Below are 23,588 nucleotides of genomic sequence, written 5' to 3'. Positions count from 1 at the left end.
TGCGCAACTGGATACAAATTCACATGCCATGGGAGGACTCATCTGCTGTGGTCTGCTAATGGAGACATGTGCACGCACCAGCATCCCAGGTGCTGGAACTTCCCTTGGGGAAAAGCCTGGACCCACCATCTGTTGAAACCAAATGTAAGAATAAAACATCTCTTTAGAGCTCACATTTCTTAACCAAAGTTTAAAAAATTGCCCAGCAATGAAATAAAATGAGAAGTTGGTCCCATTGCAGTCTTGTTTGTGAATATTGATTGTTGGGAAATTAGTAAATGGGAAAAAAAAAAAGAAAAGAAAAATAGACTTACTTTATTAAGTTTAGAAATCAGTTAATTCCAAACGGTGCATTTACCGTGGCTCATGTGGTCAGCGGCACACCGAGTTTGTCTTTACGCCCCGGGAAACTTGTGATGCAAGCTTCCCCTTGCCCCCAAACCCTCCGGAAAGGGAAGAACAGCTTTGGTAGATAACATTGTTGGGATTCTAGGCTTGTAGGGGGTAAAGCTTAATACTGCAAAATCTGGAAAAGAAGAGGAAGCAAGATGCAACTAGCCAAAGAGCCTCTTTTATATCATCTGTGTGGTAGCAGGAAAGGGGCAGAAAAGACCTAGGCAGGTGGGGAAGGTGGGACAAAGGGGGGAAAGATACACATGTGCTCGGAAGGGGTATATATAGCATCCGCTGAAGGTCCCTGCAGCCAGGTTCCATCGAAACCCAGCTGATACGTTTCCCTGTCGTCTCAGGAAAAGCCTGGACTGGCTGAGAGGCAACAGTCTACTGCCACTTCTGCTGGAAGGCATTGGGGACGGAAGCAGCAAAAAAATACTCTGGAGCCCTTGCAGCGCTGGTGAGTGCTTCACTGGAGTCAGGCACCCAGGGGTAGTGGAGCAGTGAGCAGGTTCCTCCTCCACAGGTCTGCGCTTCATCTTTTAGTGTAAATGGGATCTGGAGGAGAGGAAGTCAACCACTGAGTATCTGACATGAGCACGTGGGCTTGTACTATTCTGTGGCAATGTCTGAGTAAGTTAGCGTTACTGAAGAATAAAGTAGCTGTGGCCCAGATAAATGAAGGTCACTTGGAAGCAGAAAACTATTCAGTTAATAATTTTTTTAATTTATTTTTTAATCGGAGGATGACTGCTTTACAATGTTGTGTTGGTTGCTGCCATACAATACCATGAATCGGCCATAAGTATACATGTGTCTCCTCCCTCTTGAACCTGCCCCTCCCACCCTTCTAGGTTGTCACCGAGCACCGGGTTGAGCTCTTTTTAACTACTTTTGTTGGAAACCGTTCTAAAACACTCTCATTTTGCTGCTGCTGCTTTTTCGTGTAGTCCTCTTAGTTTCTCCCCGTCCCCCACAAGAACACTTATCCCTTTTGCTTCTTCAATAAAAGATGCTAAATACAAGTTACCCTTTTCTTGAACCTCAGAGTCAGCATTGTTAGCATTTGATACTGAACTGCATGGAAAAACTATTCTATGTATGCTCCAGTTTGTCTAAGTCTTCCTTCCATGTGGGGTTATCAGCTAACACTTGGCCTTGTATCCCCTACGCTAGCCCCTACACTCCTCCAACCAGTTTAGGAAAAGGAACATTACCACTCCCTCAAATCCCCTGTGCTGCTGCTGCTGCTAAGTCGCTTCAGTCATGTTCAACTCTGTGCAATCCCACAGATGGCAGTGCACCAGGCTCCTCTGTCCCTGGGATTCTCCAGGCAAGAATACTGGAGTGGGTTGCCATTTCCTTCTCCAATGCGTGCACGCATGCTAAGTTGCTTCAGTCGTGTCCGACTCTGTGCGACCCCATGGACGTCAGCCCACCAGACTTCTCTGTCCCCGGAATTCTCTAGGCAAGAGTACTGGAGGGGGTTGCCATTTCCTTCTCCTGTGAAAGTGAAGTCGCTCAGTCGTGTCCAACTCTTTGCGACCCCATGGACTGTAGCCCACCAGGCTCCTCCGTCCATGGGATTCTCCAGGCAAAGATACTGGAGTGGGTTGCCATTTCCTTCTCCAGGGGATCTTCCCCACCCAGGGATCAAACCCAGGTCTCCCGCATTGCAGGCAGATGATTTAGCCTCTGAGCCACCAGGGAAGTCCTTCTCCTGTGAGACTCTCTTAATTCTTTCCCATCCCTACTACCCTGAATTTTGAGTTATCTTTCCCTTGTTTGCTTTTTAAAAGAACAGGTTTATTTACTATATATATTCATATCCTAAACATTATATTTCAGCTTTACGTAGGTTTGGATTGTACAATGCTATTTTGTTATGTGACTATTCTTACATGTGACCTCAGCACACAACTGGAAGAATTTCTTTAGATAGATACTTAGCAGTGGAATTGTTGGGTCATAAATACTTGTATCTTCAACCCTCTAAAAATAATGCCAGATTATTTTTGAAAGCAGTTGTATCAATTCACACCCCCTCTGACAGGGTAAGAGCTTCCCCCAACTCCTGACCTTCTCTACATGTGGAAAAGTGGTATTGCCTGAGTATAAGATTTTTGTGAATCAACTGAGATACGGTGGTATCCTACTGTGACATCTGCCTCATTAGGAATGACGTTGAGCATTTTTTCAAGTTTATCTAGTATTACACATACATGTTTTTTCTTCTACAAAATTCCTGGACATGCCTTTTGCTTATTTTCCAATTGAGTTATTGCTTTTTAATGTTCTTAAATAGCTCTATTGGGATATAACTCCATACCATTCAATTTATCCATTTAAGGTGTAAAATTCAGTGGCTTTTAGTATATTCAGAGTACATCCATCACCACAATCAGTCTAGAACATTTTCATTGAAAGGAAGTGAAAACCCACATCTCTTAGCCATCACCCCCATACATCTCATCCCCCTAACCCTGCTGCTGTTGCTGCTAAGTTGCTTCAGTCGTGTCTGACTCTGTGCGACCCCAGAGACGGCAGCCCACCAGGCTCTGCCATCCCTGGGATTCTCCAGGCAAGAACACTGGAGTGGGTTGCCATTTCCTTCTCCAATGCATGAAAGTGAAAAGTGAAAATGAAGTCGCTCAGTCATGTCCGACTCTTCGCAACCCCGTGGACTGCAGCCTACCAGGCTCCTCCGTCCATGGGATTTTCCAGGCAAGAGTACTGGAGTGGGTTGCCATTGCCTACCATTAATCTACTTTCTATCTCTATAGATTTGCCTATTCTGTGGTTGTTGTTCAGTCTCTAAGTTGTGTCTGACTCTTTGCAGCCCCTTGGGTTGCAGCACTCCAGGCTCTTCTGTCTATTATTACCTGTCTAATATTGCCTATTCTGTGTGCTCAGTCACTTCAGTCGTGTCTGACTCTTTAGGACTCCATGGACTGTAGTCTGCCAGGCTCCTCTGTCCATGGGATTCTCCAGGCAAGAATACTGGAATGGGTTGCCATGTCCCCCTCCTAGGGATCTTTCCAACCCAGGGGTTGAACCTGCATCTTCTGCAGCTCCTGCCTTGCAGGCAGATTCTTTACCGCTGAGCCAGCGGAGAAGCCTATTCTGGACATTGCATATTAAGTGGAATCATCATATGTAGTCCTTTGTGTCTGGCTTCTTTCACTTACCATAATGTTTTCAGGGGTCGTTCACATTGCAGAATGTATCAGTATTCTATTCCTTAAATGGCTGAGTAATACTCTCTTGTGTATATATACTATATTTACTCACTCATTAGTTGGTGGATATTTGGGCTGTTTCCATCTCTTGGATATTATTAATAATGCTGCTATAAACATTCAAGTGCAAGTTTTTGTTTGCACATATGTCTTCATTTGGGTTACATACGTAAGAGTAGAATTGCTGGGTTATAATGGTAATTCTATGTTTAATGGTTTGAGGACCTGCCAAACTGTTTTCCAAAGTAGGTGCACCAGTATGGATTTCCACAAGCAGAGTATAAAGCTTCTAATTTCTTCACATCCTCATCAACACTTGTTATTGTCTTTTTTTGAATATCGGGCCATCCTGGTGGGTATGAAATGATATTCTGTTGTGGTTCTGGTTTGCATTTACTTAGAAACTAATGCTGTTGAGAATGTTTTCATATGCTAATTGGCATTATGTCTTCTGTGGAGTAATGTCTTGATTAGATCCTTTACCCATTTAAAAAACTGAGTTGTCTTTTCAATTAATGAGTTGTAAGACTTCTCTACATAATCTAGATATAAGTCCCTTATTACATACATAATTTGCAAACATTTTCTCCCATTCTGTGGTCTGTCATTTCATTTTGATGGTGTCCTCTGAAGCATAAAATATAAAAATTTTGATGATGTCCAGTTTGTCTATTTCTTTTCTTTTTGTTGCTTATGCTTTTGATGTCATATCTAAGAAACTACTTACTGATTTTTAAAGTTCTTTGCTTAATACCAGGACACTGATTTTTTGAAGGTATGTTACAAACACCCTCACTGAGTTTATGACTTGTTTCTTCAATCTCTTTCGAGTATCTTTTTTTGCAGAGGTTGTTCCATGATTTATTAATTTATAAGTAAAGTCCTATTCCGAGATAAAAATTAGGTTGCATTTTTAGATATACACTTAACAAGTGACCTTTCCAGAAAATGACTTTGTTTTAAATGTTAAGACTTCCAGAATATCCAGGGCAGTCACCATAAAAAATAGATGGTTTCTTTAAAAAAACTTCTTAAAATTAAAAATTTCAAACATCCACACAAACTAGAAGAGTATCAGACACTTTCCTGTTCACATCCTCTAGCTTTGATCATCATCAGCATCTTACAATTCTTGTTTCATCTCTCTCCTGTGCATGCTTTTTCTTCTGGAATACTTCATAGAAAACCCAAGATAAACACATCATTTCATCCATACATACTTTTTTTTTCTTACACAATAACAAATTTTCCTAGCATTATTTATTGAAAAATCTACCCTTTCCTCCTTTAACTGCAATATTTCTCTACCATGCACTGTTTTCATAAAGAAGAAACATAGTTTACTGTGCCAACACCACATTTTCTTAATTTCTTTACCTTGATAATAATCTTGATAATAATTCTGGTTATGTGGTAAGACAAGTCACACATGGCCCCCTATCTTTCATTCCTATTCTGTAAGAGTATAAGGGTTATACTTGGCCTTTTTCTCTTCCAGGTAAATTTCAGAATCAACTTAAGTTTTAAAAAAATGAACAACTAATATCCTGTTCTCCAGTCTACAGATCAATTTTGGAGTGAACCGACATCTTACCAAACTGATTTTTAATCTATGAACAAGTATCTCTCTTCACTGTTTTGTTTTTTTTTTCCTAAGTGACTCTACATAGGGTTTTATAATTTTTTAAACACTAAGTTTTAACTATTTTTGTTAGATTCTTCCCTAGGTATATTATATGTTTTCATGATTATAACTTTGATACAAAGGGGGGGGGTACATGCTAAGTTGCTTCGGTCGTGTCTGACTCTTTGTGACCCCTTGGACTGTAGCCCGCCAGGCTCCTCTGTCTGTGGGATTCTCCAGGCAAGAATACGTGAGTGGATTGCCAAGCCCTCCTCCAGGGGATCTTCCCAATCCAGGGATGGAACCCGCGTCTCTTATGTCTCCTGCACTGGCAGGTGTGTTCTTTACCACTAGCACCACCTGGGAAGCCTGATAAAAAGGGTATCTTTTCTATAATCACATGTTCTTCTACCTGTTTGTTGCTGATGTACAGAAATGTAATTGATTTTGGAAAACACTTATAAAGCTAATAATTTACTTGAACGCTTGTTTTGGGTTTCCAATCAGACAGATGCATTATGTGAGAGTAATGACAGATTTTCTTCAGTCCTTTCTTCATTTTTTTCCTTGTGCTAGTTTATTGACCAGGACTTTCAGTATAACACTCAATAGAAGTGATGGGTTCCCTTGTCCTGCTCTGCACCCTAAAGGAAATATTTTCAAGGTTCCCCAACTAATAGTATGAGAGTTACTATTGACTTTTTGTAGAGATAGTCTATTATTAGGTTCTCTTCTCTTCTGAGTTAGCTAGGAATTTTTTTTATTTAAGTCATGAAGGTACTGAATTTATCAAATGCTCATTCTGTATCCATTGAGAGGAGCATATGATTTTTTTCCCTTTGATCTGTTACTGCAGAAAATTATGAGTCAATTTTTAAATATGACACAATCCTTGAAGCTCTGGGTGGACCTAACTTGATCATGATTTTTTTTTTAACACTGTTGGGCTCAGTTCGCTAATGGTATAGCCAGATTTTTTTTGCATTTATATCCACAATTAAGAAATTATAATTTCAGAACTTTTGGGGTAGACTGTCTTTGTTAGGTCTTGATATTAAGATGATAATAACAATTAGGGTGTTCCCCCTTTTCCTTGACTCTGGAACAGTTTATAGAAGATTCATATATGTGGTTCTTGGATGTCCAGTAAAACTATAAAAGCCTAGGGTTGAGCTTGTGAGAAGACTTGTTCCTGACTCAATTTCCTAATAAGTAAAAGAATATTTGGGCTTTATATTTCTTCTTTAGTAAATTATTATAAGCTAAATACTAAAATTGTATCCATCCCTGGTAGCTCAGCTGGTAAAGAATCTGCCTGCAATGTAGGAGAGGCCAGTTCGATTCCTGGGTCAGGAAGATCCCCTGGAGAAGGGATAGGCTACCCACTCCAGTATTCTCAGGCTTCCCTGGTGGCTCAGATGGTAAAGAATCTGCCTGCAATGTGGGAGACCTGGGTTCAATCCCTGGGTTGGGAAGATCCCCTGGAGAAGGGCATGGCAACCCACTCCAGTATTCTTGCCTAGAGTATCCCCAGGGACAGAGGAGCCTGGCTACAGTCCATGGGGTCAAGAAGAGTTGGACGCGACTGAATGACAAGCACACACATCCATTTCAACAAAGTTTTAAAAATGTATCAAAACAAGGTTATTCATAGTATCTTCCTACCATCTGTTTTATCTCTGAAGGATGTATAATGTCTTTATTTGTTCCTCACAACCCTATGTTTATTTTCTATTTTGTTAATTTCCTCTTTTATCTTTATTATCTTTGAATTTATGTTGTTCTTTTTTTAACTTCTTAAGTCAGACACTTAGCACATTAACTTTCAGCCTCTCCCCTTTCCCTAGCATAAATTTGCCTTTAATATTCCTTAGGTTTTAATAAACAGTGTTTCCTAACTACGATCTTTTTGATGAATTAACTCTTTCTTAATTTCTAAACACGTGAGACTCTTCTACTTATCCTTCTGTTATTGGATTGTGATCAAGGAAGATGGTCTTTGAAATGTGATTTAAAGCCTACTACATAGTTTCTACAAATACTAATGTTTATTATGCTCTTACATAGCATGATGTTCTATACATATCTATTACGTCAAGTCTGTTAACTGAGTAGTTCAAACTTCCTAAAGTGTTTTCAAGAATTTCAGACTGCTTGATGTAGCACTGAGTCACATTAAAACTTTGCATAATGAAGATGGATTTGTCTGTTTCTCTTTGTGGTTCTGTTAATTTTTGCCCAATATATATTTTTTTATAACTATTCATTTTATTTAATTTTAAAAATCAGTCAATATGCTAGTTAAAATAAGTCCACAAGGAAAGGTTAAATACTTTCCTGGCGAATCTTTAGAACTTTTTGCCAAAATGTAGTGATCCTTTTTATTTTTCAATATACTTTTTGCCTTAAAATCTATTTTGTCTGATGACTATAACTGCACCCTCCTAGTATATCTTTTTCCAACTTTTCCTTTCATGCTTTATATACTTACGGTTGAGATGTATCTCTAATTTTAAATAGCCTACAAGTGGCAGCTTAAAACCGAGGCTGACAACATATCCTCTTCTGGTTGACCACTTCTCCCCACCTCCACTGCTACTATCTTGCCCCGTCTGGTGCAGCAGCCACAGAGATAATATTAGATCCAAAATCAGCTTCTGCACGCCTCTAGCCCAAATGCTCTGACGGCTCGCACTTCCCTCAGAAGGAAAGTACAAGTGCTTTCCTTAGCTTGTGGGGTCTTCGTGATCTGACCCCCATCATCTCTGAGGCCCATCTGTGCCCTTCCTTGCTCCCTACTGGCCTGCTTCTCTTTCCCAGACACAGCAGCCACAATCCCTTTCAAGGCAGGTGCTCACGCTGTTCCTTCTGCTTGGAATTCCCTTCCCTCATAACCACCAGCTCAGGCCCTCACCTCCTTCAGGTCTTCACCCAAACGCCACTCTTGCTGACTACTCTGTTTAGAATAGTGCTTCTCCTCATTCCCTATTTTCTTTCATGGCTTCACTTTTTCTCGAGAACACTCACCACTATCTAACGTACTATTTGTGTTACTTATTTGGTTTCCTGTCTCTCTCTCCCATTAGGGATTTTTGGTTGTTTTGTTCACCGCTCTGAGCTGTGTGCCTAGTGCTGACCATAGTGTGTAAGCACATAGTGTGGTTTAGTGCAAAGACCCTTTGGCGACCCCAGGAACTATAGTCAGCCAGGTTCCTCTGTGCATGGAATTTTCACATAGTAGATGCTCAGGAAATATTTGTCCAATGAATCAGTCTCTGACTTTCATTGGAACATTTAGTTCATTCACATTTCCATAATTATTAATATTTTTATTTATTTCTACGATCTTAAATCATGTTTTCTATTTGTTTCACCTTTTCTGTGTTTTCTTACGGATTTATCATTTTTCTCATCTCATTTCCGCTCTACTATTTTGGAAGTTTCACATTTGTAATCTTTTAGTAATTACTTACTCTACTCACTTCTGCATTTGTATAAAGAATGTGTGGCTGAAGTTAATCAATATCTTCACCTTTTCATTGTACCATGTCAGGTTAGATGCCTCTGACTCTGGTCATACCTTCTCTCTTGATTTATATGATATTGATGTTGGATATTTTCATTCCCTTCCTCTACCTTTTAACCTCACAAGAACATCATTATTACTTCACTGGTTATTATGTTTATATTTGTCCATATTTTTACACAGTCTTTGCTCTTAATTCCTCCTTGCATCTCAGACCTTTTTCTGGTATCATCTTTCTCTATTTGAAATACTCTTTAGTTTCTTTCCTTTTGTGGAGGTTTGCTAGGGGCAAATTCTTCAGGGCTTTATATGTTAAAAAGTGTCTTTTTTTTCCATCCTCATCTATGAAATGCTTTAAACATGCTTTAGGTTTGGTAATTCTTGTCGTCAGTGGTAGGGTTTCAACTATCTCTGTTGAGAAGTATGCTGGCAATCAAACTGGCATCCTTTGGTAAGGCTTCTTTTCTAACGGCTTTTAACATCTTTCCTTTGTCTCTGATATTCTCAAGTTTAAGTATAGTGTGTCTAGGTGTGGATTTCTTGCGATTCACTGCAATTTGTGTTATCTTTCATCAGCTTTGGAAGGTTTCTAGCCATTAACTCTTCAAATATTGTTCCTGTCCCATTTTTCTTTCCAGAACTCCAATTAGATATCTACTAGGGTTTCTCACTTGGTTTTCCACCATTTTATTATTTTTTTCTGTACCACATTTCAGATTCAGTTCAGTTCAGTTGCTCATCATGTCCGACTCTTTGCAACCCCATGAATCGCAGCACACCAGGCCTCCCTGTCCATCACCAACTCCCGGAGTCCACCCAAACTCATGTCCATCCAGTCGGTGATGCCATCCAGCCATCTCATCCTCTTTCACCCCCTTCTCCTTCTGCCCCCAATCCTCCCAATAATCAGGGTCTTTTCAAATGAGTCAACTCTTCGCTCATGGCCAAAGTATTGGAGTTTCAGCTTCAACATCAGTCCTTCCAATGAACACCCAGGACTGATCTCCTTTAGGATGGACTGGTTGGATCTCCTTGCAGTCCAAGGGACTCTCAAGAGTCTTCTTCAACACCACAGTTCAAAAGCATCAATTCTTTGGCGCTCAGCTTTCTTCACCATCCAACTCTCACATCCATACATGACTACTGGAAAAACCATAGCCTTGACTAGATGGACTTTTGTTGGCAAAGTAATGTCTCTGCTTTTAAATATGCTATCTAGGTTGGTCATAACTTTCCTTCCAAGGAGTAAGCATCTTTTAATTTCATGGCTTCAATCACCATCTGCAGTGATTTTGGAGCCCCCCAAAATAAAGTCTGACACTGTTTCCACTGTTTCCCCATCTATTTCCCATAAAGTGATGGGACCAGATGCCATGATCTTAGTTTTCTGATCTTTAAATACAACTTCAGCTCATTGAATCTCTCTTCAGCTGGATCTAATCTGTACTGAAGCTCATCTGTTGATTTTTAAACTTTAATTATTATATTTTTTTCAATTCTGTAAGTGTTACTTAGTTCTTTTTCAAATCTGTTGGTTCATAATTTTAATCTCTTGGTTTTACTCATAGTTTCACTCCCTCCTTTAATTTCTCTAAACATATGAGCAAGTTTTTTTGTTTGTTTTTAGCTATTTAAAAAAAAATCTATTTATTTTTAATTGAAGGATAATTATAATATTGTGGTGGTTTCTGTCATACATCAACATGGATCAGCCATGGGTATATATATATGTCCCGTTCCTCTTGAGCCTCCCTCCCACTTCCCACCCTTTCCCACCCCTCTAGGTTGTCCACAGATCCCCAGTTTGAGTTCCCTGAGTCATACAGCAAATTCCCACCGGCTGTTTGACGTATGTCAGTGTACATGTTTTCATGCTACTCTCTCCATTCATCCCCACCCGCTGCCCGCCTATGTCCATAAGTCTGTTCTCTATGTCTGTGTCTCTACTGCTGCCCTGCATTTAGGTTCATCAGTACCATCTTTCTAGATTTCATAAATATACATTAATATACAATATCTGTTTTTGAGAAAATATTTTTTTAATTGTACGTCTGGTTATTTCAATATCTTAGTTTTTACAAGTCTGATATTGTTAGCTGTTACTTTTGCTGACTTTTACTTATGGTGCCATGTCTCCTTCTTTGCTAAACTGTGATACCATGGTTCTTAAAACGTTACCTGTGGGAATTATTTGAGATTTGAATGAAGGAGGATTTCTCCAGAAGAAAAAAAAAGTATTTAATTCTATTGGGTGCCTAGGGTCACTACTAGCTTGCTGCTGCTGCTGCTAAGTCGCTTCAGTCGTGTCCGACTCTGTGCGACCCCATAGACGGCAGCCCACCAGGCTCCGCCGTCCCTGGGATTCTCCAGGCAAGAATACTGGAGTGGGTTGCCATTTCCTTCTCCAGTGCATGAAAGGGAAAAGTGAAAGTGAAGTCGCTCAGTCGTGTCCGACTCTTAGCGACCCCATGGATTATAGCCTACCAGGCTCCTCTGTCCATGGGATTTTCCAGGCAAGAGTACTGGAGTGGGATGCCATTGCCTTCTCTGCACTACTAGCTTAGGACTACTTTAAACGAAATTCTCAGTTTGAAGTTTTTTGGAGCAGGGAACAGGGTTGTAAATGAACAGGGGAGAGTCCCCTACTCCATCTCACTCACCACCAAGGTTTAAGACAGGCAATTTCTTTCAGCACCTGAGCAGTAGAGGTCAGGTGGGAGGGTTGTTTATTTCTGGTTAAACTTTCCAGGGAGGATACAGCCCTGTGGGGTCCCATCTTTATGTGCAAGGTCTCTGGATAGACTCTCATCTTGAGATTTGCCTGTTGTCCCTTACGTCTGCCATAATTCTGGTCGAGGGCTGCTTCCATCCCTTCTCCTGCCTGGTGACCAGGTGCTGATAATTGGGGCAGGAAGGGTATAGAATGATAATGTTACTGCATTTTCCCCCTCCCTGCTTCTGTGGCCATGATCACAGCCCAGTTCTTTTTTGTAGGACTTAAAAAAATAAAACAAAAAACCCCAAAAACGGCCATTGAAGTTATCTCATCTTCTTTTTTGCTTTGATGTCCTAGTGTGGAAATGCTTTCTTATTTTTTGGTCAAATGTCTATGGATCATACTATCTATTGATACACTTGGCTTTTTATCAAATAAAGTTACATCTTATTAGGTTAGTTCTAAAGTCAAGAAGCAACACAGGCATAAAATCAGTTACTATTGAAAACTTAAAACTCCTATAAACTACATTATACTGGTTTGGCAACTATCAGAGTCCAACAAACACAATTTTCCTTCCAGCCTAGCACCAGATTAAAGTAACTGCCTTCTGTTGCTTTAATACAGTGAATAAAAATATTTTTAAACATGGGGCAACATTTGCTAAGGAGAAACATACCATTAGAGGTACCTGGGGGTAGAGGAGGCACAGCAGATCCACACTCCATGCTCACGTTAAGCACAGGTTCCCCGAGCAGAGTGGCAGACAGACTTCCCTAAATTGCCCCAAACAGTTTCTTGAACCTTTTTTTGGGGGGTGGGTAGGGGGAAGGGACTGTGTCTTGCACGTGTCCCTCATTTCCCCTGAGATGCTCTTGTAAGGGCAGAGACCATGTCTTACAATCTTTATGTATTTTGGTGTGCAAGTATTTACAGGGGGACTGCATGGTAAATACTCTGTTGACTGCCGTGGAAATGATCAGTAGCACAGTTCCCAATGGGAAGTAAAAGGCTTCCAACAATACAGACTGTGCTTCTTCAAGCGGCAAAGGCCTGGTGTGATAAGCAACAATCACGCTCCAGATCAGTGCTCTACCACTTATCAGCTGTCTGAAGGAAAGGGGTGCAGATTTCCAGTGAGATCTTCTGATCGTGGCTTTTCTCATTGAGAAAAGACAGAGCATCATCACGACTTCTATTCCAATAAAGACAGCCTGGACCTCCACCAACATGATTTAACTGCAGTGATCTTTCTCCCTCCAAGGTCTGAAGTGAGTAACAGAAAATTACTTTTTAAAATTACCTACATGCAAAAAGTTTTTTAAAGCTGTGCCTTAGACTTGTCCCTAAGGCCTTTCCAAGTGATCTGAGTCGCCCTGGTAGTACCCTGGCAGCATTCTGGTTTGGTAAGAAAGAGAGTGAATGAATCACTTTATTTTTATCCTGAGTGACACAAGGAGAAAGGGACAGCTGGGGAGCGAGGGCCAACCTGCTGGCCTCCCCCCTCTACCTTCCTGGGCACAGCTCGAGTATGCAGGAATGAACAACACAGGACAAGAGCGAAAGATCCATTTCAGGAAGCCCTGCCTGGGTGACACAGAGGCACCGGGCACAGCTGCGAGGGGTCTGTTCAGAGCAAAGGCAGCCCCTGAGTGACGCCGAAATGCAGGCACATGGGAGAGGGGAGCTGACCGACCACAGCAGCGCCATCAGACTCACACGCCCTCCCAGAAACGCTCCTGGATTTCTAAAAAATACAGGTGCTTGGTGTAACTCTCTGATGCCAAAACCAACATGGGCTTAAGAGACCGTCCATGGGCGGGAGATGTACTTCCTACTTGCAAATGAGCATTGAATTGTTTTTAATTGCCACTTAAAGGAATTCTACTGTAAAGAACTAAAGTCACATAGACAATAAGCCTAATTCTTCTGAGAAAATTCTACCCAATGAATCTCTGAAAGTATATTTCATTCTTACAGACCTGTAAAAACCATATTACCCTTATTCGGGTTCATTTTCTTATCACAACAAACCCTAAGATGAGCGTGATAAAGTTACAACATGGAACAGAAAGATACAAATTTATGAGAATGACTTTCAGATGTCACTGAGTCAGAAGTGTTTCTTTTTTTTAACTATATTCAAGTGAAAGTGAAAGTCGGTCAGTCGTGTCAGACTCTTTGTGAACCCATGGACTATACAGTCCATGGAATTCTCCAGGCCAGAATACTACAGTGGGTAGCCTTTCCCTTCTCCAGGGGATTTTCCCAACCCAGGGATCAAACCCAGGTCTCCCGCACTGCAGGTGGACTCTTTACCAGCTCAGGCAGTGGCTATACTAAGGGCAGACTATGTTATATATACCTGCTGCTGCTAAGTTGCTTCAGTTGTGTCCGACTCTGTGCGACCCCATAGACGGCAGCCCACCAGGCTTCCCCGTCCCTGGGATTCTCCAGGTAAGAACACTGGAGTGGGGTGCCATTGCCTTCTCTGACATACCTGCATAGAGCTTTTCTTTTGGCACGCTCATGCTGCTTGCTCTTTTGCTTCAGTTGTGTTCTGACTCTTTGTGACCCTATGGACTGGAGCCCACCAGACTCCTCTGTCCATGGGATTCTCCAGGCAAGAATACTGGAGTGGGTTGCCATTTCCTTCTCCAGGGGATCTGCCTGACCCAGGGATTGAACCAGGGTCTCCCGCATTGCAGGCAGATTCTTTACTGTCTGAGCCACCAGGGAAGCCCTTTTTTGGCATGAGCATGTAATAGCTTCCTTTTTTTGAAAATTAAAAATTGCAAGGCTCATCTAAATAAAAGTCCTTGGGATCTATTAATAATTCTATGACCTATCTACAACTGTACAGTTGTGAAGCATATTTCAAAAGCATATCTGAGATACATATATATATTTATACATGTTTACATATTTTTATATGTTTATATATAATGTCTATATGTTAAATGTTTATATATAATATACCTGTAAATAAATCTGGATTTATAAAATAAATCACTAAATCATTAAAAGGGAAATGATTTCACAAAAAGTTTTTACCTTCTTGAAAATAATTAATTTCTTATGCAAATTTAATGATGGCCATTCTGACTGCTGTGAGGTGGTACCTCATTGTAGTTTTGATTTGCATAAGAAAGTAATTAATTGTATGCTGCTGCTGCTACTGCTGCTAACTCGCTTCAGTTGTGTCTGACTCTGTGCGACCCCATGGACAGCAGCCCACCAGGCTCCTCCGTCCAAGGGATTATCCAGGCAAGAATACTGGAGTGGGTTGTCATTTCTTTCTCCCAATTAATTGTATAAGAAATTAATTAATTAAGTAGGCTTTTTAATGATGGTCATTCTGACTGGTGTGAGGTGGTATCTCATTGTAGTTTTGAAAACATACTAATAATAAAAGTTGGAGAGGGTACAGAGAAAAGGGAACCCTCTTACACTGCTGGTAGGAATGTAAACTTGTGCAGCCACTATGGAAAAAAGTATGGAGGTACATTAAAAAACTAAAAATAGAGTTGCCACAAAAAGTGAAAGTTGCTCAGTCGTGTCCAATTCTTTGCAACCCCATGGACTGTAGCCCGCCAGGCTCCTCTGTCCATGGAATTCTCCAGGTAAGAATACTGGAGTGAGTAGCCATTCTGTTTTCCAGGGGATCTTCCCAACCCAGGGACTGAACCCAAGTCTCCCACATTGCAGGCAGATTCTTTACCATCTGAGCCACCAGGGAAGCCCAAGAATACTAGAGTGGGTAGCCTATCCTTTCTCCAGCAGATCTTCATGACCCAGGAATTGAACCAGGGTCTCCCGCATTGCAGGCGCATTCTTTACCAGCTGAGCTACTAGAAAAGCCCCCCAAAACTGCCATATGGTCCAGCAATCCCACTCCTGGGCATATACCGAGACAAAAGTATAATTTGAAAAGATATACGCACTTCAACGTTCACAGCATCACTATTTACAACAGCCAAGACATGGAAATAACCTAAATGTCCACTGACAGATGAGTGCATAAAGAAGATGTTGTATATATACACACAATGGAATATCAATCAGCCATACAAAAGAGTGAAATAATGACATCTACAGTAACATGGATGGACCTAGAGATTATTATACTAAGTGAAGTCAGAAAAAGACAAATACCATATAATTATAACTTGTATGTGGAATCTATAATATGACACTAATGAACTTATCTACAAAACAGAAACAGACTCACAGACATAAGGGAACAGACTTGGGGTTGACAAGGGGGAGAGGGCAGGGGAGAAGGATAGGACTGGGAGTTTGGAATTAGTAGATGCAAACTAGTATATATAGGATGGATAAACAAAAAGGTCCTACTGTATAGCACAGGGAACTATATTCAATATAGTATAATAAACCAAAATGGAAAAGAATATGAAAAAGTATATATGTGGGTAAGTGAATCACTGCTGTACAGCAGAACTTAATACAACATTGTAAATCACTATACTTCAATAAAATTAAGAAAAAAATACAGTAACAATAAAAAGTTAAAAAAGGATTTAATTTCCTTATAGAGAGTTCCAGAAATGAAGAGTGATCGAGTAACACAATGCTATGAACTTTAATCTGATTTCTTCTATTTACTAACCTTCTAATCTTTGGAATTTAATAATGATTATTGTTTTCTGACTATAGGATAAATTCATGATCCCTATGCAAAATCTTAGGTTTAAGAACAAAGTTTTATATAGCTTTGAGTTCAAAAGCACTGATGTATAGAAGGATCTTTCCTATTCTAGAACAATTATTTTTAGCCTGATAAAACTTCCGTCTCATTCCTCCTACAGTAAATGCAGCATTACTTCAAAAAGGCTACTGGATACCAAGGATCAGGAGAACAGCAGATGTTCAGTTACCTGAGGAAAGCCAATGAAGGGGCCCTAAACCAGTGACTTTCAAGCTTTTTAAAAATTGCAACGCATAGTATAAAAACTACATCTCATGTGAACACAAGTAGCTTTATGACTTAAAGTCTCAGAGAACAATTCTTACTTTTACCATAGATGGAACTGGGTGTTTTTCCTTTCTACTCCATTGTGTTCCATTGTGGGAGCGAGGGGTGGGGGAGGAAGAATTGACCATTACAACCAGTGGTATGCTAGTAAATGTTTAACAACTGGCTCTTTGCGGTAAAATAAGCAAACAAAAGCCCCAACTTCGTGTTGCTGGCTGTTTTCCACCACAGCTGAGTTCAAGTAAGCAACGTGAAGTCACTGAAGGCCGGACTAAGAAGAGGCAGGCACCGCGGGCTCTCATGAGTCTGGCTGTGACCCACTAAATTGATTTGATGACCCACTCATAGGTCATGACCCACAGTTTAAAAACCACTGCTCTCGAGTCTAGACAATCAAATTCCTTAGCAGTTCACAGGAAGCTGAGAGAGGCCGGCAAACACTGTTCCCAGGAGGTGCTGAATGAGAGCACAGGCGCTGGGATGACAAGCCGCCTGGGCACCAGAGGGGAACAACCTCCCGCCCCGGGCATCTCTGAACCAGCCTTCAGCTTCCCCAAGACTGATCACATGGAGAAAGTAAGTGGTACCAGCAGTAACCTTAGGAAAATCACCATCTCTCTGAGTTTCCTTTTCCTTATTGTTATACAGAAATTGTGTACTTCAATGGATTGTTGTAGGATAATTCACATGAAGACATTCTGAAAATTGTAAAGGGATCTACAGGACAGTATTCATATGAAAATGACCACATTTAACAAACTCTTATTCACAGGGAGTTAAATATCACTGGTCTTAGCATGTGAGTTCATTGATCATTCCCACCTTCTTGACCTCTCCTACGTGGTTCTCTGCGATTATGAAATATCCAGGTGCCTCCTCTAGAGGCTGGTCCTTGGACTCCTCCACCGGCTCCTTTTCTCCTTTGTACTCTGTTCCTCCTTTCCCTCAGGAGAATTTGTCCGCTGACAGGTAGCTCCAAGGACCACTGCTAAACTCTACATCCAGTTTTGACTTCTCCCTGGCTTTTGAGAAGGCTTTTCTGAATTTAATGTTCAGCTATCATCTGAATTTGACTTCTAAAATACTATCCAGGAAGTACAGACTCTCCCAAACAGAATCAATCCAAAGAAGGTCACACCAAGACACACTGTAATTAAAATGGCAAAAATTAAAGATAGGGAATATTAAAAGCAGCAAGGGAAAGGCAACAAGTTACATACAGAGGAACTGACTTTTCAGCAGAAACTTTCAAGTGATGAAAGGGAAAAACCTGCAACCAAGAGTACCTGGCGAGACTTTCGTTTAGATATGATGGAGAGATCAAAAGTTTTAGAGATAAGCACCGCCAAAAAGTTTAGTACCACCAAACCAGCTTCACAAGAAATATTGAAGGGACTTCTCTAGTGAAAAAGAAAAGGCTACAACTAGGAAAATGAAAATTATGAAAGGAAAAATTTCATTGGTAACGGCAAATAAACAGGAAAGGTAGTAAATCAGCTGTGCATATAAAGCTAGTGCTGTGCTTGCTTAGTTGCTTCAGTCATGTCCAACTCTTTGTGACCCCAGGGACTGTAGCCCACCAGGCTCCTCTGTCTGTGGGGATTCTCCAGGCAAGAATACTGGGATGGGTTGCCATGCCCTCCTCCAGGGGATCTTCCCAACCCAGGGATCGAACCCAGGTCTCCCACATTACAGGCGGATTCTTTACTATCTGAGCCACCAGGGAAGCCCATAAAGCTAGTAGGAAGGTTAAAAGACAAAAGTAGTAAAATCATCTGTAGCCACAATAAGTTGTTAAGGGATACACAAAGCAAAAAGATGGATGATGTGATGTGTTGTTCAGTTGCTAAGTCGTCATGTCCGACTATTGCAACCCCGTGGACTGCAGCACGCCAAGCTCCCCTGTCCTTCACTATCTCCTGGAGTTTGCTCATATTCATGTCTATTGAGTCATGCATGATGCTAATCATCTCATCCTCTGCCGCCCCCTTCTCCTTTTGCTGCCTTCAATCTTTCCCAGCATAAAACAGGTAAATGTGAGGGTGGGGGAGTTGAAACATGTACTGTGTGGGGAATAAAGCAAATAACTATGTAATATCTTCGTACGGTGACATAACTAGACTTCTCATGGTGATCATTTTGAAATGTAAAGAAATACCAAAATCACTATTTTGTGTAACAGGAACTAACACAGTGTTGTAGGTCAGATATACTTCAAAAACAAACACGCACATAGAAAAAGATATCAGATTTGTGGTTATCAGATGCAGGAGGTGGAGGGAAGGGGAATTAGATGAGGGTGGTCAAAAGGTACAAACTTCCAGTTACAAGATAAGAACTAGGGATGTAACACACAACATGATAAATACAATTAACACTGCTGGATGTTGCACATAAAAGTTGTTGAGAGAGTAAATCCTAGGAGTTCTCATCACAAGAAAAAACTTTTTCTCTATTTCTTTAATTTCATTTCTATATGAGGTGATAAATATTCCCTAAACTTATTATAATAATCATTTCATGATGTGTGTAAGTAAAATCATTATCAGTTCAGTTCAGTCGCTCAGTTGTGTCTGACTCTTTGAAACCCCATAGACTGCAGCATGCCAGGCTTCCCTGTCCATCACCAACTCCCAGAGCTTGCTCAAATTCATGTCCATTGACTCGGTGATGCTATCCAATCATCTTATCCTCTGTCGTCCCCTTCTCCTCCCGCCTTCAATCTTTCCCAGCATCAGGGTCTTTTCCAATAAGTCAGTTCTTTGCATCAGGTGGCGAAAGTATTGGAGTTTCATAAAATCATTATGCCATATACCTTAAACTTGTCCAGTGCTGTATGTTAGCTATATCTCAATAAAGCTGTTAGAAAAACTCTTATATGAAATTCATAAAAATAAAATATGAATAGTATTATCTGTCCCACTCATCCACAATGCTGGGTGCTCTCATTCTTTCAATGGCATTTATATTATCTCAGTTATCAAGGTTCAATTTAAAACGGCTTACATCGGGCTTCACCGATATCTCAGTTGGTAAAGAATCTGCCTGCAATGCAGGAGACCCCAGTTCAATTCCTGGGTCAGGAAGATCCCATGGAGAAGGGATAGGCTACCCACTCCAGTATTCTTGGGCTTCCCTTGTAACTCAGCTGGTAAAGAATCCACCTGTAATGCGGGAGACTTGGGTTCAATCCCTGGGTTGGGAAGAACCCCTTGAAGAAGGGAAAGGCTACCCACTCCAATATTCTGGCCTGGAGACTGTATAGTCCATGGGGTCGCAAAGAGTTGGACACGACTGAGTTTGAAGGCTTTTATATAACAACTTAAATTTCATTTCTTCAAGGTCTTTTTTTCCCCCTTTGGGGGCACATCATGTGGCCTGTGGGACCTTAGTTCCCTGACCAGGGATTGAACCTGAGCCCATGGCAGTGAAAGCATACAGTCCTAACCACTGAACCACCAGAGAATTCCCCAAGGTCTTTCTCTTTAAAACACTGCTTTTATTTGTGCTTTTAAAAAGCAATCTGTGCACAGGTTTTAAAAAAAAAAAAAAACAGTACAAAAGGGTATAGAGTTAAAAGTGTCTCTTCTACCCTAGACTCTGTTATTGCTATATATGTCTATATCCTTCTCAGAATAGTCTATGCCCACACAAACAAATGAGGGGCTTCCCTGGTGGCTCAAATGGTAAAGAATCCACCTGCAATGTGGGACACCTGGGTTCAATCCCTTGGTTGGGAAGATCCCCTGGAGAAAGGAACAGTTACCCACTCCAGTATTCTGGCCTGGAGAATTCCATGGACAGAGGAGCCTGGCAAGCTACAGTCCATGGGGTAGCAAAGAGTTGGACATGACTAAGCGACTTTCACTTTTATGATAAACATATATTCCTTCTCCCCTTTTTACACAAATGGGAGCATAATCTACAGTAGAATTAAAAAAAGTTTTTCACTTAACAATACAGTTCTGAAATTGTTCCACAGCATCAAAAACATCTATTTTAGGAGAACTCTTTAGGTAACCGATAGAAATATTTTTCAAATTCCAAGACGCCATTTCAGCATGGGTCATCTTGTGAGATCTTTCCACTGTCTCACCCTCTGGTTCCACAGCTTTTTGAAGGAAAACTGAAATGGACCCTAGAACCAGTCTGTCATCTCGTTATCGTGCAACCAAGAGATAACAGGAAACAGCCTCTTCCTCTCTTAAAACAAAGGGCCACCCACAGGGGAGTTCCAGCAAAGTAGGAGCCAAATTATCGGAGCTTAATATTTGGAGATGTTACTACAAATGATAGCTCTTAGAGTCCTTTGGAAGGTAAAGGGAGAGTTTAGCCTCACATTAGCATCATTTTAGAGACCAAAAGAGGGCTGCAGGTGAAGAGAGGTTTGATCTTGGGTGGGAATAATGACAGCTTTGCCACCTAGATGCTGATGGTTAGACAAACATGAGACAATCAAGCTGACAATGCTATTAATTTTAGAGGCTAAAGCTACTGGAAACTCAGTGTGCTTTCTGAGGAATCAGATGTCAACTCGCTATCACCACAAAGCAGATGTCCCTTGCATCCTTTGAACTAAAGCTTGAGTTTTAACTATCATCCTTCCTTCTCTTGTAAAGATCTTCCTATTAGTTCTTGAAAGGCTCCTGAATATGTCTGTTACTTTATGTTTATCTTCTAAACTAATCCATACCTCCCACTAATCATTTTTATTACTTTTCACTGAATTTTCTAAACTGTATCCTCTCTCTGGGTTTTATGGTTCACTGCATGCCCATTTCTAAGCTACTATCTTGTATCCCTCTTTTTGTCTATTAACAATAAAAGAGTGATTACAGCAGTTTCTCAACCTTTTATAACCTATGCTCTGCCAGCCAAGAAGATTTTACTTTCTGCAGTTTGTTTTACGAAAGCCATAAATTTCCTATCACTCTCCATACATAAAATTATATTATAGTTTGACATGCTTTTTTAAACTTATGGTCGCTACCCTCCTCTTTCCCCACGGATATGCACTGCTGGTTGAGAATCACTGTATTAGACTTAGACTTAAGGCTCCACTGTACTATTTCTCTTCAATCAAGTCCATAAAGTACTCTTTTTCACTCCCAGAAAAACTTGTCCTAAATGTCAAAAATTTTTATCTGCCAGATCAGAACAATCTTAGCTTCACAGAATGGTAGTATGGCCTAAAGACTGCATCAGTAAGAGAGTGTTCATGTATTTGCTGAAGTTGAATCTACCATGTAAAAACCACCAATTTGTCCATCTCCTGATTTTTTATTTTTCCTTTACTAAAGACAAAACAAAACTGGTGTGGTAGGCAGCCTTTACAGTGGCCTCCTGTGATGCCTGCCTGCTGGTACTCTTGCCCTTATGTAATTTCCTTTCCGGAGTACAGACCAGACCTCCTGACTCATTTCTTACAAAGAGAATACAGCAAAAGTTGTGGGATATCACTTCCAAGGTTAAGTTATAAAAAGACAGTGGCTTCTGCCTTGGGAGCTTTCTTATTCTCTCCCGTATTGCTTGTCAGGGGAGGCCAGTTGCCATGTATTAGTCTGCCCAGGCTGCAATAACCACAGAATGGTTGGCTTAAATAATAGAAATTTATTTTCTCACAGTTCAGGAGGCTGGAAGTTTAAGATCAAAGTGTGGTCTGGTTCTTTCTAAGGCCTTTCCCCTAGACTTGCACATAGCCATCTTCTTCCTGGGTCCTCAGAGGGTCTTTCCTCTGCGTGCATCCCTGATGATTCTCTGCGTGTCCAAATTCCCTCTTCTTATAAAGACACCAGTCGGATTGGATTAGGGCCCATCCCAAGAGTCTCCTTTTAACTTAACCACCCCTGTGGAGGCCCTATCTCCAAATATAGTCACATTCTAAGGTACTGGGGGGTTTAATGTTTCACATACAAACCTGTAATGGGGTCACATTTCAGTTCATGCAGAGGTCCTTTGGAGAGGACTGAATGGAAACAGGTTTGCCCGTTACCACGTGAGCATGCCTGGAAGCAGATCCCCCAGCTAAGCCTTCAGATGAGATCACAGCTCCCACCTGACAAGCAACCTCACGAGAGACCTTAGGCCAGAGGTTCCCTGCTAATCTAGGAAGCCTGACTCATAGAAACTGAGACAATAAATGCCTGTTCTTTCAAGCCATGATTCTGGGGTAAAATTTGTTATACGGCAATAGATAAAAATAACAATAACCTCATGTACCAACAAAGAAAAACCAGTCTTAGCTGGGTTGCTTGGGCAAAAAATATTTATGCTACTTGAACTTCTTTGTTAAATGGGGTTAAGGCCCAATTTTTCTTTGCTTCAAACCTTACTGCAAATGAATCAGTGTACTTTTCTGCCCCAGTCTCTGATGACTAAAGACTGAAACTGTTCTATGTGTTGCTTGATTAAAAAACAAAAAAATAATATTTTGACAAGCAATATCTCAGCTAGTTTTCACAGTGAGCCCATGAAGAAGATGCAGCAGCTGTTTTAATTCAGGTGCCAGGCAAAGCACCTGATACATAGTAGGCATTCAAAAACTACTTCTAAATGAATGTATTTCCATTTTACAGATGATGAAACTGAGCCTGTAGGAGTTAACTAATTTGTTCAAGATTGCACAGTTACTAAGTGGCAAGTATGGTAATAGAATCCAAGTCTAGGATTTCCTACAGTACCATGTCACCTGACATATTTACTATCTGCATCTTTCTTCCTTGAAGTTATGGGTAAAAATATTAAAAAAAATAAGAATTTCAGTTAACTAACACTTTATTTTACATTTTCCCCCTCTGGGAGCTGTGTAGGTATAAGCAAATAGCTACATTCTGAAAATGATCAATTCATAAGGTATGGGCACATACTCCCCTGTAGTTTGCTACTGAGTCAATCCTAAATTTAAATCTCCTTATCTTTTTAAAATTAATTTATTTTTAATCAAAGGATAATTATTTTACAGAGTTTTGTTGCTTTCTGTCAAATTTCAACATGAATCAGCCGTGGGTATACATATATCCCCTCCCTCTTGAACCTCCCTCCCCTCTACCTCCCCATCCCACTCCTCTAGGTTGATACAGAGCTCATGTTTGAGT

The 23,588-nt window shown here is 40.7% G+C and overlaps 1 protein-coding gene across 49 annotated transcripts in view; it reads right to left on the bottom strand.

Moving 5' to 3' along the window:
- Positions 1 to 549: 549 nt before the first annotated feature.
- Positions 550 to 23,588, bottom strand: part of TTLL5 (tubulin tyrosine ligase like 5) — a 317,966-nt gene continuing 294,927 nt past the window's right edge. For all 49 annotated transcript variants that reach the window (XR_014059294.1, XR_014059293.1, XR_014059296.1 and 46 more), the window contains one exon: positions 550 to 951. Coding sequence is in view for 22 of the 49 variants with exons in the window: in XM_081509306.1 (XP_081365432.1) it covers positions 929 to 951 (23 nt within the window). In the remaining 27 variants the exon portion in view is untranslated. The remainder of the gene's footprint in view (positions 952 to 23,588) is intronic.

This window comes from Giraffa tippelskirchi, chromosome 7 (genome assembly GCF_054371585.1).
Source record: "Giraffa tippelskirchi isolate mGirTip1 chromosome 7, T2T-mGirTip1v1.2.pri, whole genome shotgun sequence".
NCBI lineage: Eukaryota > Metazoa > Chordata > Mammalia > Artiodactyla > Giraffidae > Giraffa > Giraffa tippelskirchi.
The sequence above is the reverse complement of the archived record's forward strand: the minus strand, read 5'-3'. Positions and strand labels throughout refer to the sequence as shown.